This window comes from Schistocerca nitens, chromosome 9 (genome assembly GCF_023898315.1).
Source record: "Schistocerca nitens isolate TAMUIC-IGC-003100 chromosome 9, iqSchNite1.1, whole genome shotgun sequence".
Taxonomy (NCBI): domain Eukaryota; kingdom Metazoa; phylum Arthropoda; class Insecta; order Orthoptera; family Acrididae; genus Schistocerca; species Schistocerca nitens.
In genome coordinates this window covers 23,575,802-23,594,433 of record NC_064622.1, presented here as the reverse complement: position 1 = coordinate 23,594,433, position 18,632 = coordinate 23,575,802, and the positions used below count along the sequence as shown (strand labels likewise).

The following is an 18,632-nucleotide window of genomic DNA, read 5'->3' as shown; positions in this document are numbered from 1 at the left end:
TTACTGCTAGAGATACGTAGACGACACTCTATTACTTTTTGATGGTAACAGCAGCGAAATTGATGCCTTAGCTGAAGATCTGAGCAAATTACACAACATCAAATTCACAGTGGAGCATGAAATAAATAATAGCATCAATTTTCTGGATCTCAAAATATCAAACATAAATAACAAACACCATTTTGGTATCTTTCGAAAACCAACAACCACAGATGTTACCATCAGTAACACATCCTGCCACCCGAACCAACATAAGATGGCTAATTTCCGGTCAATGCTACATCGTATGCATAAAGTCCCCCTCACCCCCACTGAACAGCACAAAGAAATCAGCATAATCAAATCAATTGCCCAAAATAATGGCTATGATGCTTCAATCATAGACACACTCTCTCAAAAAACAAAAGAAAAAATTGCTAGCAATAAGTCTTTGCAACAAGCAACAGCCACAATAACTATGAAAGACAAAAAATCAGTAAAATATGTAGCCCTACCATATATAGGCCCACCTTCATACAACATTTCCAATTTATTCAAGAAGAAGAATGTCAAAATCAGTTTCTCTACCAATAATAAACTCCAACAAAGAGTCATACACTCACTTCCACACAGTAGCATACCCCATAAAAGATCTGGAATTTATAAACTCAAGTGTAACAACTGTCCTAAATTCTACATTGGCCAAACAGGTAGAGCTTTTGAAACAAGATTTAAGGAACACTTTGATGCCCTATGTCTGAAAAACCTAAGCAAATCTGCTTTTGCCACCTATCTTGCAGAAAACAATCATACAGTTGAGAATATAGAAAACAACCTGCAGATATTACACCTCAAAGACAAAGGTTTCACACTGAATCCCTTACAGGAGATTGAGATTCATACACATAAAAACAGGTTCCCTGATCTCATTTTGAATGAACAGACAGAGTCAGTTAACACCCCCTTCCTAAATAACTTTGAAGAAGCTTTCACTTTTTTAAAATAACTTAAGCCTAATATTCCATCAAAAACATTCAGTATACAGGCCCCAAAAACTGCTTATATGTCATTGAAAAATTGCATAATGAAAACATGTGCATTGCTTATTATGTCATATATTAGAATTTATCTCCCACTATTGTAACAACTAATTAGTAACACACAGTAATTCTGTACTACATATAATGTTTGTAATCTTATTTGTATGTAATTTTATTTATTCCGTTTTAGATTAATTTCATACAATAGCAAAGAGATATTTCACTGTACCCATATCGACTATACAGCATCTGTAAGTTAACATCGTTATGACTGTAAGCTCTTTGCAAATATTGTTCTCGTTTGTAATATGAAGCTGGGCCACGTTTTGTCAACGTTATTCGTGTGTGCTGCGTGTGTAATTAAGATGATGAGGTTGAAAGTGACGTCCATTGACTGGAATAGCAGTCACATAGTGCATATTGAAAAGTGTATTAAGCTTGCGTTCAAAAACATAAACGCACGAATATTTCGTCAGGCAGAACTACACAGCTCGTAAGTACACTAACCTCAAGTTTACTAATGTTTATAAAACCACCTCATGAGCAATTAGATTTTATAAAAGAAGTAAATCTTTCGCAAATACTATTACCGATATAACAACAAAAATATTTCTTTTCTCTCCCAGTGCAGCAAACGAATAACAAAAACAAAACTAGGTCCAACTAAGAATGCTTGTAACTGCCATCTGAAGATGGATTTGTAAAGAAAAATCTGAAACCGGTCATGGTCTGAAGATAATAAACCTATTTAAACCATACATGTGGCTGGTAGCTGTTTTTTATATAAATTATAAACCATATGTTCCTAGTTTGACGAACACTCAGGTACTCTTATCACAACTCAACTGGCTTGCTAAATCACCCTATCTTAATCCCACCTATCTGGAACAGTGAGAAACAAAGCAATCAACATCTCTGCGATTTGGTTGCTCTATAGTAGCCAATCATCACTGGGTGGCTTAACTGCATACGGTATACCTGGAGAAACAGGTGGACTCTTTTCCTCAGTGAACTGAGGCCGTTATCAATACTAGAGGTGTCGTTACATGGTATTACTGCAATGTCTCTGGAGGTAATTAAGTTATATATGGTGTGCTTACACTTTCCAGTAGTCAAATTTGTATTCGATGTTAATATACTTCTCCTTTTCAGGGAAGCTTCTCTTGCTATTGCCAGTTTGCTTTTTATGTTCTTTCCTCCTGCTGTTGTCAGTTATTTTCTTGCCAAAATAACAAAATTCGCCTCCTACCTTCAGTATCTCATATGCTAATCTAATTTCCCAGTATTAGCTGACTTCATTCATCTACTCTCCAATATGCATCTTTTACTTTCATTTATTAAGGTACGTCTCTAAGTTGCCAAAAAATCTATTCTGCTGAAATGGTCTTCTGAGTCCTTAGCAGTCTCTGACAGAATTACAAGGTCATCTGCAAATTTCAAAGTTTTTATTTCTTCTTCCATAATTTTAATTTCCTTTCCAAATTTCTTCTTATTTCCTTTACTGCTTGCTCACAGCACAGACGAGGGGATACACTACAAACCCACTCAATCCCTTTCATGTCCTCCAACTCTTAGAACTGCTGCATATTATCATAAATGTCTGTGTTTGTCAAAAGTATACATTTGAATTAAAAAGAGAGAGAGAGAGAAGAAGAAGAAGAAGAAAGAAAAAGAAAAAAATGAAATTAAATGTCCATGCTTACGGTACAAGGCATAAAATTGAACTTCTTGTTCATACAACTCAAACCCCTGCCTTAAAAGTCCCCCTTTTCAGTCAATCACAAGTGTGTGTGTATGTGTAATTACTTTCGGTTCCATGGGTCATTTTGCACGTTAAATCGTAATTATGTGGAATGAGTCATTTTAAGTTCACATTGCAAATTAATTTATAAATATAGTACCTGCTGAACAAATTTAAGTTTTTCCTGAAGATTCAAAGGATCAATAAAGAAGCACTAATCCTTTCTTTCCTCCCAAAACTAAATTTTAATGGAGTTTTACTGGTTTTGCATTGTGTTCTTTTTTTAACATGCTCTCTTTATTCTTGTAGATATTTTTCATTTCTTGAAAAATTTCATCCTTTTCCTGTATTTTTATGCTTGTCTTCCCACTTGCTCAGTTTACTCTTGGCTTAGTTGACTTTACCACTTTTCTTTATCCTTTCAATGGTTTATGATGGTTGCCTTCTCCCCTTCTGATGTCAGCTGCTGTTTACTCTTCACACATTCTTCATGAAGTCCCCTGCATTCGTCTTGCAGATTTATTTTTGCATAAATATTTGCTTTATCACGCAGGACTCATATGTCTTTGCTTACAACCGCTTCAGATTATAGTTGCTACTTCCTCTTGGGGCCACTTTCACGATTTTTAACTTCTACTCCTGAAATATGAACTCCACTGTATAGCAGTTTCTGCTTATTGTGAAATTTCTGAGATTAGAGCAGTGCTCACAGTGAAATCACTTCATCTATGTGCCTTATGTGGTGAATCTTATATCCCTCGTGCATTAAGATCTTCTGCATCCATTATTGTCATAGCACTGCCACTCCACCACTACACCAGCTATTTGGACAAGGATACCTCAGCCCCCTGACTACACAGGGATCACACTACTGATGCCTGAGCTGCATCCTCCTCGTGTATGCCAAGGAGTAGACACACATCTTCTTGGGGCATTGGGACTCCTTGCAACAGCCATCGCACGAGGCGTCCTTTTCTGTGGATGGCTGGCACCCATCAGGAGAGCCCCTGATTGGAATGGGTGGCATCAGGACAGATGACCCGCAATGAAACAGACAAAGTCATTTTTTGCTGGGGTCCGAATGGCCCCAGCAGTCTCTCAGAAAGGGAAGATAGAATACAGTGTTGCAACATAGACCCCAAGTTGTCCCCCTCCCTAGCAACACTATGGGAGGAACTTAGGGCTACAGAATGAGAAGAGCCATATCCATGTTGTTATTTAGCAGAACCGATGGGAAATCCTTTCTGAATATGAAGCCTCCATTTTTTGTTGAGCACATGGAGGATAAGTTTGGGGGAAGTGACAGAGCTGTCCAAAATGTGCAGTGGTTCAGTCCTGATTCAGACGGCATCCCCAGCCCAGTCCCAGGTGTTGCTCGCCTGTGACAAACAGGGCGATACTCCTGTTTTGGTCACTCCTCATAAAAGCTTCAACATGGCCCAGGGAATTATTTTTCGCTGTGATCTACTGTCGCACTCCGACGTTGAGCTATGCGCCAATTTAGAACGACGGGGTGTTCACTTCGTCTGGGACGTCTGTAAGGGGTCATGTCTATAGGTGGCCTTAACACAATAGGGTTGCCACATGTGCCTTCAACTTGGCATTGAGGGTGATTCATTACCTGAAAAGATCAAACTGATGGTATACCAATGTGATGTCAAACCATAGATCCCTCCCCCTATGAGGTGCTTTAAGTGTTGAAATTCGAGCACATGTCCTCCTGGTGCAATTCCAGAATCACGTGTAGAGACTGCGGACATTCACTGCATTCGAATACCCCACGTGCACTTCCTCCCACCTGTGTCATCTGTGGAAAGCACTACTCCAACTACTCACCAGATACATGGTACTACAAAACAAGCAGAAAATTATGCAGTACAATGCCCTGAACAGACTGTCTTACCGCGAGGCTAAACTGAAATACAAAACATTGAACCATGTTCGAATGCTATCATCTTATGCTGCTGCTACGACAGCGCCACCCTCCATGACGCCACTCTAAGCTTTCTCCAGTGGTCCCTCAGGGCTACCCATCTTCATCTCCCTCCTGCTGGCTGGGGGCACATCTTCCTCTATTGCTCCCAAAGCTTCTACTTTGGGAGCATCGACCCCTCCCCCCTCAAATGCCGGGGACATCGGTTGCCTCCCCCCAACCGGAGAAGCAACAGCCTCCTCCAGCTCCTCTCGCACAGAAGGGGTCCCTCAGGACTACCTTCCACGGTTTCCCCCGTGGTCAAGTGGACAGCAGCCAGTGACTGAAGGAGCTACTAGTTGCTGGTTGAAGAGCTTCGTGGTCTTCCTCTATCCCCGAGGCTACTTCCGAGAAGCCCTCCCAGCAATACCCTAAGGAGTGGCGAGAGGGTGAACAAACAAAGAAGTCTGTTAGGAAAGGACAGACTCCAGTGGCCCCCGTACCACCACTCGCTAATAGTTCTGCGTCCGAGGACGAGGTGGAGATTCTGGCATCCCCTGAGGACCTAGATTTCGCTGCCACCTTGGATCCAATGATACTGGATGTGAACACTCAACCAATGGCAGCAGGTAACCAAGAGGCATAATCTACCTCCTTGGTCCCTTCACGCCTTCCCAGACAACAGAAAGCATCATTCTCAAGGGAAATTGTGGCGGTTTTTTCTGCCACCTGGGCGAGTCACGACAACTCTTAAGTGTTACATCTGCCTTCTGCGTTGCTCTGCAGGAAACCTGGTTTCTCATGATGCGGTCCCTCACCCTTTGTATGTATCGGGGATACTACAAAAACTGTACTACTGTAACAGACTCAGGGTGGCAATTGTATCTATCTTCTTACCTCTGTCTTTAGCAAACCCTGCCCCTTCAAACACCTTTAAGAGCTGTGGTTGTCAGGGTGAGGACAACACAGGAAATTACAACATCTACTTCCCTTTAGATGGTGAAGCACCACACCATATATTGGCTTCACTAATTTCCCAACCCCCCACCCCCCCCCACCCCACCTTTTCTGGCCGTGGTGAAGATGTCGAGGACTTAATAACTCAACTCAACCTTTTGGCTCCTAAATACAGGTGCCCCCATGAATTTCAGTGTGGCTCACGGCACATACTTGGCCACTGATCTCTCGGTTTGAAGTCCTGGCCCTCTCCCGTCTATCCAATCGAGAGCTCACGACAACTAGTGTGGTAGTGACCACTTTCCACTCTTCCTGTCCCTTCCCCAGTGCCTTTCCTCTGGACACTTGCCCAGATGGGCTCTTACGAAGGCTGACTGGGATGCTTTCACAGCTGCCACCACCGCTGAATCTCTGTTGCATGGCAACATTGACGACGTGATCCACAGTGTCACTACCACCACTGTTACCACAGCTGAATTGGCACTCCCTCATTCCTCAGCTTGCCCCCAGTGGAAGTCAGTACCCTGACGGATGCCGGAAATCACTGCAGCCATCAGAGACTGTAGGTGGGGCCTCCACCATAATAAGCACCACCAATCCCTGGGGTACCTCATTGCCTTAAAACGGCTCTGTGCCCAGGTCCACCTACGCATCAAACGAAGGAAGCAGGAGTGTTAGGAACACTACATCTCCACCATTGGAACAGGAACCTCTTCTCTCAGGCTTGGACCAAGCTCCAACAACTTTGCAGCTATCAGACCCCTGCAGGTGTACCTGGAATTTCCACACATGGAGCTCTATCTGCCAATCCAGACATAATCGCAGAACATTTTGCCGAGCATTATGGTCGTAGCTCTGCGTCTCAAAATTACTGCTCCGCCTTTCATCTCCTCAAACAGCCTACTGTCCTGACACATCCCATGGGCCAGACCATATCCATTCCCAAATGATTAAGCACCTGTCAGCAGCGCACCAGTGTCACCTCCTTGCCATCTTCAACCGCATCTGGAGCATTGGCAAATTCCTGTTGCAATGGTGGGAATGTATAATAGTTCCATTGCTAAGCCTGGTAAGAACCCTTTAGATGTGGATAGCTATCATCCTATCAGCCTCACCAATGTTCTGTGCAACCTGCTGAAACATATGGTGAGCCAGCAGTTGTGTTAGCCTCTTTAGTCTCAGGGTGTTCTGGCTCTGTCCGAGGATAGTTTTCGCAAAGGTAACTCCACCACCAACTTGGTCCACCTGGAGTCTTTTCCTGGCATCAACACCTTATTGCCATCTTTTTTGACCTGATGAAGACTTACAATACCACTTGGTGACACCACATCCTCACTACTATTCACGAGTGGAGTCTCTGGGGACTGCTCCTGATTTTTATACGGAACCTCTTGTCGCTTCGCACTTTCAGAGTTCGAGTTGGTGCTTCCCACAGTTTGCCCCATATCCAAGAGAACGGGGTCCCACAGGGATCTGTTCTGAGTGTCCCACTCTTTTTAATTGATGTTAATGGTCTCAACTAGTAGCAGGGTCCTCAGTGTCTCCCCTCCAATATGCTGACTATTTTTGTATTTCATTCTGCTCCTCTTCTATCTGTGTGGCTGAACGTCGTTGTGTGGCTGAACGTCGACTGCAGGGAGCCATACAAAAGGTGCAGACATGGGCTCTCACTCACGGCTTTCAGTTTTTAGCCACCAAGACTTGTGCTATGCACTTCTGACATCGTCGCAATCTCCACCCCCGACTCAAACTTTACCTCGATGACCAACTACTTAATGTAGTGGAAACTTACCACTTTTCAGGACTGGTCTTCCAACACCTGCTTAGCTCGGCTTCCCCATCTTCATCAGCTTAAGGGAAAGTGTGGCGGCATCTTAATATTATTCGATTCCTGAGCCACATTGACTGCAGTGCTGATTGCCCTACACTGCTGCAGCTGTAAAACACCCTCATACAGTCCCGTCTGGACTATGGGAGCCCGGTATATGGTTCAGCATTGCCCTCTGCGTTATAGCAGCTGGACCCTATACACCACTGTGGAGTTCAATTTGCGATGGGAGCTTTCTGAACAAGCCCAGAGAACAGCCTCATCGTAGAAGCACGTGTTCCTCCACTGCGGTCAGGTGGCAACTACTGCTTGTGAACTATACTGTCCACATTCATAGTTCACCTCCTCCCCATCCATATTACCGTCTCCTTTTCCATAACACGGAGCTCAATATCCTGCAATGGTGACCCAGAACAGGGATTACAATTGCAGTCCATGTCCAATCGCTTCTTACTGAACTTGACACTTTCTCTCGACCACCTTTTCTGCGGGTCCCCTTACGTACACCTCCACGGTCCAAGCCTCGACCACAGCTTCAGAACTGATGGCTCCACGGTCGATGGTCACGTTAGCTTCGCTTATGTTCATGCTGGCCATACTGAAAAGCACTCCTTAACGGATGGCAGCAGTGTTTTCGCCACTGAGTTGGTAGCGCTCTCTTGTGCCCTTCAGCATATCAGCTCCTGCATATGTGAGATCTTCGTCATCTGTAGTGATGCCTTAAGTAACATACAAGCTCTCAACCAGTGCTTCCCTTGTCATCCTTTGGTAATGACTATCCAGGAGTCACTTTATGCCCTCGGAAACAGTGGATGTTCAGTGTCCTTCATTTGGACCCCAGGATATGTCGGGATCCCAGGCAATGAACTTGCCGACAGGCCAGCCAAACAGATTACCGGTAAACCAACTCTGGAGATCTGCCTGCTGGAGACCGATCTCCAATCGGTCTTCCGTCGTAATGTTTCCGTGATCTGGGATGCTGAATGGCGCACCCAATAAGCTGTGTGTTTCGAGGAAACAATGAATGTGTGGTGGTCATCTGTGCAAGCCACTCGCAGGGAATCCATCATTCTTTGCCGGCTCCACATCGGCCGAGTGGCTGACCCGTGGTCATCTCCTCCATCGCGAGGACCCACCTCAGTGTCGCTGTGATTCCCCCTTGACTGTTGTCCACATCTTGTTGGACTCCCCAATTTTAGCCGCTCTGTAGCAGACTTTAATCTTCACAGCACTTTACCTCCAATGTTGGGTGAGAATGCCTCAATGTCTGATTTAGTTTCACATTTTATTTATGAGGGGGATTTTTATCACACAATCTAAGGGTGGGCATCTGGCCTTCTCTCCCAGGCCTCCACCCTCTCTCCATTTTCAACTCTTTCTCACTCTTTCTTTGCCTTGCTGTTCGTCTTGTTGCTGTGTGTGTTCACCTCGCCTTGTCTTTTAGGCTGGAGATTTTAGTGTGTTGAAGAGTGGCTGGCCCATCCTTTTTTACTCTTGTGATCAGTCAGCCCAGGCCATCTGCTATATTATTTTAATATCTTCCATTAATTTCTTTTTAGTGTACATTTTCCCCTTTTGATTCACTCTTTCAGAGTGGTTCCCCATTAGTTTTACGCCCTTTCACTTTCCCTGACTCCTTTAGAGAATTGTTATAACTTGAGACTTGTTTGCAAGTGGAAAAAGGGATTGATGACCCTGTAGTTTGGTCCCTTTACACCCCAAACCAACCAACCATCTATTTGTCCTCTTCTTCTCTCTATTCCAATGTAATAAGTTTGCATTCCAGTTCCCACTGTCTCCCCACAAAGCTAATATTGCAAAACTCATCAACTTCTTCCACACTAACGAACGTAAATTTTCTCATTGAGAATGAAACAGTGTGAAAAATAGAGATACAGAACAGCAACTTGGACTGACTGAAAAAGAAAACTGATAGTTATGGGCTTCTGCCTCTCTTATTAGACCACCCTAACCACACTTAGTTTTAAAACACTAAATGCCTTCATACTACCATGTTTCAGAAGTTCTGTGGAAATGAAGTGCACAATGATGTTTACTGGTCACAAACTAAACGGATTTCTCACAAACACACACATAGCTGTATACATAAACAAGGATTATACACAGGTTTGAGTGGCCTGACCAACATCAAAACTGTTGTAACACAGAACTGTGCACTCTGCCTCATAAAAATGTAAACCAATATCCAAAAGTCAACCGACAAGACAAGGTTACAAATGTATTGATAGTAGCACATTATGCATGAAATGGTGTGAAAGGTGTACATACAAATCAGCAACTTGAACTGATTGAAGAAGAAAATTGATAGCTACTGGCTCAGTGAAAGAAGAAAAATATGCAACAGTGATGAATTGCTAAATAAATACATCCAGACCGAAGTTGAAGAGCTATAAAACAACTTTAAATACTTCATAAATCTTGTCCTGCCATGAAAGTAGGTCCGTCAATAGGATGGTCAAAACACAAGCATTTTTGACAAATTCCAAACATAAAACACTATATTTCTACAAAAACAAGTCGAACAATATCAGAAATGAATCTGCTTCTCTCTATAAACAAGATTTCAGCATGATTGTGGGTATGTGATTTTCTCCAACTTGCATAAGTCTTTATGTCCATTTTGGGTACATATTTGCTGGGCTATTACAAGTTTAACAGAAAATTTTCCTTCAGTAAATAGTAACTACTGTAACTAATTTTATTAGCCAATATACGATGGTAATCCCAAAAGTAAGGTCTCCTATTTTTTTTATAATTACATTGACCTGTTTATTTCTACAATGGTTTACATCAGTTTACAGCTTGAACATTTAGCTATTTTTCGACATAATCACCATTTTTGTCAATGCATTTTTGTAGATGCTGTGACAGTTTTTATATGCCCATGTCATAGCAGCTCGCCGCCATGCTGTTCAGAAAGTTATGAACCTCTTCTTTCACCTCGTCATCGGAGATGAATCACTGGGACCACAATTAATGCTGACAGGTACTGTGAGACTCTGAAAAAACTCAAACAGCAATTCAGAACTGGAGAAGAGGAATGTTGAGCAAGGGCGTACACATTCTCCATGACAACACTCGCCCACACATCGCTCGGCAAACCGTTGCTCTCCTGCAACAGTTTCAGTGGAACATAATCACCCACCCACCCTATAGTCCTGACTTGGCGCCCAGTGACTATCACCTGTTCCCTACGTTAAAAGAACATTTGGCCGGAAAGCGATTCAGCTCCAATGACGAGGTGAAAGAGCGGTTCGTAGCTTTCTGAACGGCATGGCGGTGAGCTGGTATGACATGGGCATACAAAAACTGCCATAGCATCTACAAAAATGCAACAACAAAAATGGTGATTATGTCGAAAAATAGCTAAATGTGCAAGCTGTAAACTGATGTAAAGCATTGTGGAAATTGTGAATGCTGAAGATTAGATGGGTAGATCACATAAATAATGAGGAGGTATTGAATAGAATTGGGGAGAAGAGGAGTTTGTGGCACAATTTGACAAGAAGAAGGGACCGGTTGGTAGCACATGTTCTGAGGCATCAAGGGATCACAAATTTAGCATTGGAGGGCAGCGTGGAGGGTAAAAATCGTAGAGGGAGACCAAGAGATGAATACACTAAGCAGATTCAGAAGGATGTAGGTTGCAGTAAGTACTGGGAGATGAAGAAGCTCGCACAGGATAGAGTAGCATGGAGAGCTGCATCAAACCAGTCTCAGGACTGAAGACAACAACAACAACAACAACACGTACATTTAAAAAAATTGGAGACCTTACTTTTGGGATTACCCTCATATTAGTTCAGATATGTGATATAACTAGATATATCAAAATGCAGACATCTGCCATCAATATTACCTTGCTGGAACTGGCTCTCAACGGCATAATACTGACGCAGAAGTTCATGGACAGCAGCTTTCATGCGCCCTCTTATGCCATTTCGATATCTCTGGACAAGCTGAACAATTCCTTGTGTTGTCATAAAGAACACATCACGATCTGAGCGCTTCTGCAGTGTTGCTGCATGCCTGTAAATAACAGTAACAAAGACTGAAAAAGTGCAGTCACAGTTGTTATTAGCCTATGACTGAAAGGAAACAGCTTAACGTACCCATCAATAACACCAGCTATTTGCTGGCTTGGAAACTGAGCTAATACTGAAGTAATGTTCCTTTCATATAAGGTCATCAGTTTTCGAATCTTTTTTTCAACTGAAATAGGGATACGCCCAGAAATTGAAGCAATCACCTCCTGCAAAAATAAAACACTTGTTTTAAGATGACTGTGCTCATATTCAAGAAATAGAAGGTTTCACGAAAAGGTATTAGAGTACACATAATAATGATGATCTGTAGAATGTACCTACACTAATATCGGGATACATACGACATAGAAAAGCAATGTTTTCAAATATCACTAGCAATGCTCGGCATAGATTATCAATCACAACGCAAGCAAATTACTACCAAGCAAAGCAAACTGAATACCTGGTCAGGATGGCAGCACTGTCATGTTTATGCCCAACAAACAGGTAACATAGACAGCAAAAGTGCACACCCCAATATTGTTACTAGTGGAACACTGACACACACTAGGCATCTAATTTCAAATTCCATGCATAGCACAATAATTACACATTACCAATGCTTTTTTTGACAATACTTCTCACACACTCTCATTGCGACAAAATTTATTCACAGTGTAACATAACTGAATAAGGCACTAGCTACTTTAAACATGGTGATCTACTTTTTCTTAAAAATCTAATGTTGTATGCCCACCCCCATTTTAAAAAATTAACTACATCACCACACTTGCACACGATGACTTGTTTATGTTGGCACCTTTTAGAACCAAATCCCATAGAACAATTTTTCTCACAATTCCCTTGCTACCCCTGACATTCACTTCTCTGCAACAAAAGCTGAAAACTTATCACAAGGTTAGTGTTTCTTTGGAGTGTTCATATAAGAAAAATTGCTGTCAACTATCACAATAATCCATACTGTCAGCAGCATATGTACTGAGAGCATTCTTCTTCTTCTTCTGGACAGAAACTGCATTCCACTCTGTTCCATAATAATGTCCCTCCACATGAAATTTGCATATCCTGGCATACTCAAATCATAAAATTTTGTGTGCATGTTCCATCACCTTTTCTTTCAGCACTGTCGCTACTTTTTTCTGCTCATCATCAATAAATTTAATGATGTTAACAGCAAGCTGCCTGCAAAATCACTTTTCACGATCACTATTTGTGCCTGCACTGTGAAGTAACAGAGTATGTTAATTTGGCTGCACCTGGTTGCATGACTAAGTTGGTTTCCCCAATTACTGTGTCTGCAATTCACATAAAAGGGAATGGCCCAATCTGACATGTCACAAACTACCCTGAAATTTTTTATTTAGGAAGAATACAACAAAAAACAAATGTACTATAAAAATTTTACCTGCTAAGATGCATTGCAAGTATTTTTTTAAGAATGTTTGAAGTAACTTGTTTTTGACACATGAAGAACCACTTATAACAGTGGTTTGTACAGCCCTTCCTATCACATGATGTGCTATTACAAGAGAGCATAGTAGCACATAGTGCTGATATCCAGAGTGACACGAGCAAATTTCAAGCACCTAAACCATACAAAAAACGTTATGTATTGTTAATGTTTCGAATAAGAGACATTTCACATCAAAGCTAAAATGATCCACATGTATTTCTTACAAACATGACTAGCAGAGGGAAATAAATCAAGGCAGTGTTTGATGTTACATTACAGACAACTTCCATTACTCTTGACTTTAATTTATTGAAAAGTAATATTTCTTACACATACATCATTTTATAATAATTTTTGTAGCACAGTTCATGTGATAATTTTTGAATAATGTAGTAACAATGAAACAGTTCTTTGTTTATTTCCCACAGTCATCACATCCTTACATTAGACACAGCTGAAGAAAGAAAAATTAATGCTTTCACGTGTGTCACAGTAATTAATAGTTTTATTTAGACTGAATTGTGGTGGAGTAAGTAACTGTCGTGGCTGCTGTTCTGCTTATTGTGCTGCATACTGGGCATACTTAAAACAGTTCATAAAATGTGCTGATGCAAACCGATAATGCACAAATGAATGAAATTCAAGAATACTGTTATCCTGATAAACCTCAAATGACATGAAGCTATTGGAAATTATATTGTCTGATAATTTCCTTAAAAATACTTTCAACAGCTGAAAAACTTTTTATTGAGAGTTCCATTGGGTGTTCCGGATGGAATCTGAATAATAGCAAAAGGCTTTTTGCCATCCTCCTGAAAGGCAGAAGTACTGTTATGTCCAGACTAAGAGTCCAACAAAAGACATGAATTAATTTCTGTAACTGGTCAGATAGTGTTCTGAATGACATGTTAAAGATCATTTGTTCCTATTTTTCCAGATTTTGATAGGTCAATCATAAGATTTTTGCTGCTAAACAGTCCTTTTTTTAATTTTTGGTCCTAATATGCCTTGAGGTCCCTCAAGAATGATATAAAGATGCGCAAACATTAATACACTCATTCTTACCACTATCATTGTTGAATATGAACATGTCATAGCAATAATCAGTTGCACAACACACACTGTCTTTTTTCGCATCGAAATAATAAAGTGCGGATTGCTCGCAGTTCTTTCACGAAACCTGATCAATTGGTGTTACACACAGTACATGTGGGGATAACAGCAAGTTTTGACTTCACGTCAGCTATGAATTAATGGCATGTCCTCTTCACTTTTACTTGCTGTTAGATTTTATGAAGCAAAACTGGGTTTGCACACTGCTGAACATTAACCTTGAAACACAATGAGTATTCAGTCAGTTTTATCATCATTGTTAACACTTACACTTGTAATTATTACAGATATTAAATGAGTTGTGGACGACTGTAAACTGAAATATGCTTTACAAATTACGATCACACTCAATAATGTTATCCGTTTAACGATGCACTGTCAACCAATGATACGCACAAGTGCAGTCTGTTACTGCTCAGGTAGGGGTGTACAATCATCCAGCTGCCTGGCAAGCTATGAATTAATTTTCAACATTCTTTAAAATATTTGCAGTGTGTCTTAGCAGCTAAAACTTTGACAGGGTCTTTCTTACAGTTCATTCTTCCTGTATAAACAATGTCTGGGCATGTTTCATCATGTCAGATTTGACTATTCCCTCGCTGGTTAAGTAATAGTAAATCAAGTCTGCAAGAATTCCTGTGTCACTTACAGACATTTTAAAAGTTAATTTCAGATGATAAGTCAAGAAGAATGCAATTTTTTTACTTTATGATTACACAAATTTTCTGTCAGATTTAGACAACTCTGGTTTTAAAACCAAATGAAACAGCTGGAGGATAAAATAAACATTTATTAGAATATGAATTAATTGAACCTGTACAGAGCACTTGTCAAGATAAGCTCAAAACATTTTATACACATTTAAAAATATTTATTCAGTAAATTTTTGCAAGAAGAATCAATAAATGAATTAACAGCAAACACATGTACTTAATAGTAGCAATCAGTTAACATACACTGACAAGTTCTCTGGATGAAACTAGAATCAGGTATCTCACAAACAGAGTAAATACTGCATTCAGAATACATTACTGCAGCATCAGAGTTTCATAAAATAAAAATGAAGATTACTATTTTAGCTCACAGTTTCCGAAAAGCACATTAATCACACAACTTCACAGTACTTTTTTATGTTGCGTAACACTTAGAAAATTTTCTGAAATTTATCCTGAAGATTTAGTTCATATTCGAACTTACTTGGAGCTCAAGCAGAGGAAGGCTAGGGTCACGGAGAGAACTCATGAACTTCTCTATCACATCTCTCAACCGAGCTAAGTGATATGGATCAGGAAGACAGTAACCTAAAATAGAAAATAATACTGTCAAAATACAGAACAATGGAAACCTCTCCCCTCTATTGTCTCTGGTACACCAAAATTTCCAACTTTTTCCTACATTACAGCTACACTATTACATTTGACATGTCCGCCCGTTTTATAGTTCTGTGAGATTACCTTAAAACAACAATTTTTCAAGCAATCTACAAATTATAGGAGTTTTCTCAACCAACTATATTGTGCTGGCACTGAAGCAAAGTTGATCTACAATGCACACGCTATGTGGTCAGCCGGAACAATGTCACTGTGGAGGTAAAATCAAACAATGGAAAATCCAGGAAGGAATGTAACAATAGTATGAAAACTGTGCTGGTGTTATGTGTGTATATGAACATGTATTCCACAGCTCTTAAGAATGATTCCTCAAACTATGTTCTCAGACTTTTACTGCTGCATCGTCTTACGATATGGCATAATACCCAGAAGGATTGTAATGCAGTTCACGGTCTTGTTTATGTGCCTATCAACTACTCAGTACATTGTCTGCTTTACTCCTTCTGTTATTTATATTCAAAAGAGTTAATACAGCTCACTTAAATGAAAAATTCTTAGATCTTTCAAGTGAAGTTATATCTTTAAAAAGTTTAAATTTCTTTCACTTCTTGTTCTAAAGGTCCATTGGGCTTGCTCCTCTTGAAGTCTTCCCCAGTTGTAGTCAATGATATCTCATTCCCCCTCCCCTCATGTTCACTTTCCACTTCTCACTTCATTTTTCTCTCTTTGCATGGCTTATAACCTCTCTCTTCCTTTCATTACTTCCTTTATTTAATTATCACTACAGCCTGCATTTCCAAGCATGCTGCATGAGTGTTTGTATGTTCTGATTACTTGGTAGTAAACGTATTGTCTGAATATTTCATCAATATAATTGCATGAAGTTTGACATTACCTGGCACACTGCATCATTTTTCTGGCCTCAATACATATATTGCAATAACTTGCACAATAGTGCCTTTTATTTACATTTTTTTTCACATGAAATATGCCAAAAGTACAGAAAGTGAGTAATTTCACAACTTTTTTACACAGTAGTGAGCTCAAGCTACCTAGCTTGGCTCTGTAGATGTTAGCAGAAGTCAGTATGTTGTTCAGTGATGCTTCATTGTATGTGATGAAGGGAAGCAATTAAAATATCTTGACAATGATGTAAAGCATTTTAAGCCCATACATTACATTGTGTTGCTGAAAAATACTTTCACAACCTCCACAAACAAGGGAAACTGACGCACAAAATTTGATAATTCTGGCAGCATTAACTAAGTCACATGCTGACTTTTCTCCTATTGAAAATCCATTTTGCCACATTTAGAGATGTGCTGCCACGTTTGGCTTTGCTACAGCAGTCTATGTATTTTAACCAGATGGAATAATGGACAACTGCTGCCATCTTTTACTGCAAAACTATCATGAAGTTGGTAGGAAACTATAAATTCCCCTAAAGTTATTGAATTTAACATTTATTTGTTTCATTCTATTGAAAAGCATTACATTACTGGCCCCAAATTTATTTATTTATTTTCCAGTGGGGGAGTGAAAACACTTTCGAAGCCACCAATGCAGCTTGCATTAAAAGCGTGGAAGTGGCATTCAAGAAAGCAGATTTACAGATTTGAAGCAAGACCTAATTTACATCACATCAAAAACTGTTGTAAAGGTTGAAAAATCTTTGCAACCATACTATGAAGAAGTGTGTGCAGCAGCAAAAGTTAAGATGAACACAGTTTTCGGATCAAATCCTGTTTCTACTATTATGAAATTGACAAACATTTTTGTGGCAAGAATGTATAAGACTCTCAACTTGACCCAACTTTGTATGAAATTTATTTGCTAAAGTATGCATCTACTGCTTCTTGTGACATAAAAAATCTTTCTATGTTCCAAAATGTTCTATCTGATAAACACATAAGCCAAAGTTGTGTATGTATTGTATATTTGTCTTGAATTTGTAAACAGCCCTAATTTACTATTCTGGATACCAAATTAATAATAAGAACAATGAGTCTAAGTGAAGAAATTTTGGGGAAATTGGTTGTTGTGTGCTGTTCTAGAGGATAACAGAAATTAATATTGAACTGAATTTTGATACCACATATTTGTTTTTCTGCCTCATTTTGCGTGCTTAATGAGTGCATGCATGTTTTACAAGTCACACAGTAGATATTTCTGCCAAAGCAAGCAGCTTCAAAAATTGTTGAACAGCCATGCAATGAACTGTATGGCCCATAAACAAGCTTCCTTACCTCTAGAACCAATCTCATCCTGAACTGGTTTATACAGTTTGCCTTTGTAGAACTGTTTGCACTACTAAATAAAGACAATAAAATAATCAGTGTGCTATTTTAAGTGATAGAACAGCTCCAATAATAGTTTAATTTTTGAATTTACAATGGCTGCTTCTGAGCAAATAAATGTTTTCTAACTTCAACTTCTGGGAAAAAAAGGGGGTGGCATGTTTCAGTACCCATGTGTCCACTTCCCATGGATTCGTACTTTATTTTTATACAAATATGGTACAGGTTCATTCAAACTTAATCAAACCTGTATCATATTTTTATAGATATGAAGTTAGGTCTATCAAAGTTACCGAGCGAGACGGCGCAGTGGTTAGCACACTGGACTTGAATTCAGGAGGACGACAGTTCAAATCAGCGTCCGGCCATCCTGATTTAGGTTTTCTGCAATTTCCCTAAGCCTCTTCAGGCAAATGCCAGAATGGTTTCTTTGAAAGGGTGTGACCAACTTCCTTCCCTAATCCGATGGGACCGATGATCTCGCTGTTTGGTCCCCTCCCCCGGAATCAACCAACCAATCAAAGTTAGTACATATAACAACAAAAACAATCAATTTTTGACAAAAGAATCTAATTAGGCAAATAAAAAATCTAATAACGAAGTGGCAGCAGAACACATACATAACATAAGGTTATAATTAAGTAAGCTTTCGGAGCCAGTGGCTCCTTCTTCAAGCAGAAGGTTTGAAGGGGAAGTAAGAAGGGTGAAGGAAAAGGACTGGAGAGGTCTAGGAAAAGGAGTAGATTTCGGGAAAGTAGCACAGAACCGCTGGTCAGGGGAGACTTACCAGAGGCGATGAGAAGGAAAGACTTTCCTTTTTTTATCTATCTAGTTACAAAGTTTGTACACAGGTATCTAACCATACCTAGGCAACAAAAAAGGAGAGAAAAACATTTTGTATTTTGCACAAAGTG

The 18,632-nt window shown here is 40.1% G+C and overlaps 1 protein-coding gene across 3 annotated transcripts in view; it reads right to left on the bottom strand.

The window, feature by feature from the left end:
* LOC126203465 (acetyl-CoA carboxylase) overlaps positions 1–18,632 on the bottom strand; it is a 440,754-nt gene that overhangs the window by 112,266 nt on the left and 309,856 nt on the right. For all 3 annotated transcript variants that reach the window (XM_049937783.1, XM_049937782.1, XM_049937781.1), the window contains 3 exons: positions 15,288–15,391; positions 11,591–11,730; positions 11,338–11,507 (listed from right to left, as the gene is read on the bottom strand). In XM_049937783.1, coding sequence (XP_049793740.1) covers positions 11,338–11,507; positions 11,591–11,730; positions 15,288–15,391 — 414 coding nt within the window. The remainder of the gene's footprint in view (positions 1–11,337; positions 11,508–11,590; positions 11,731–15,287; positions 15,392–18,632) is intronic.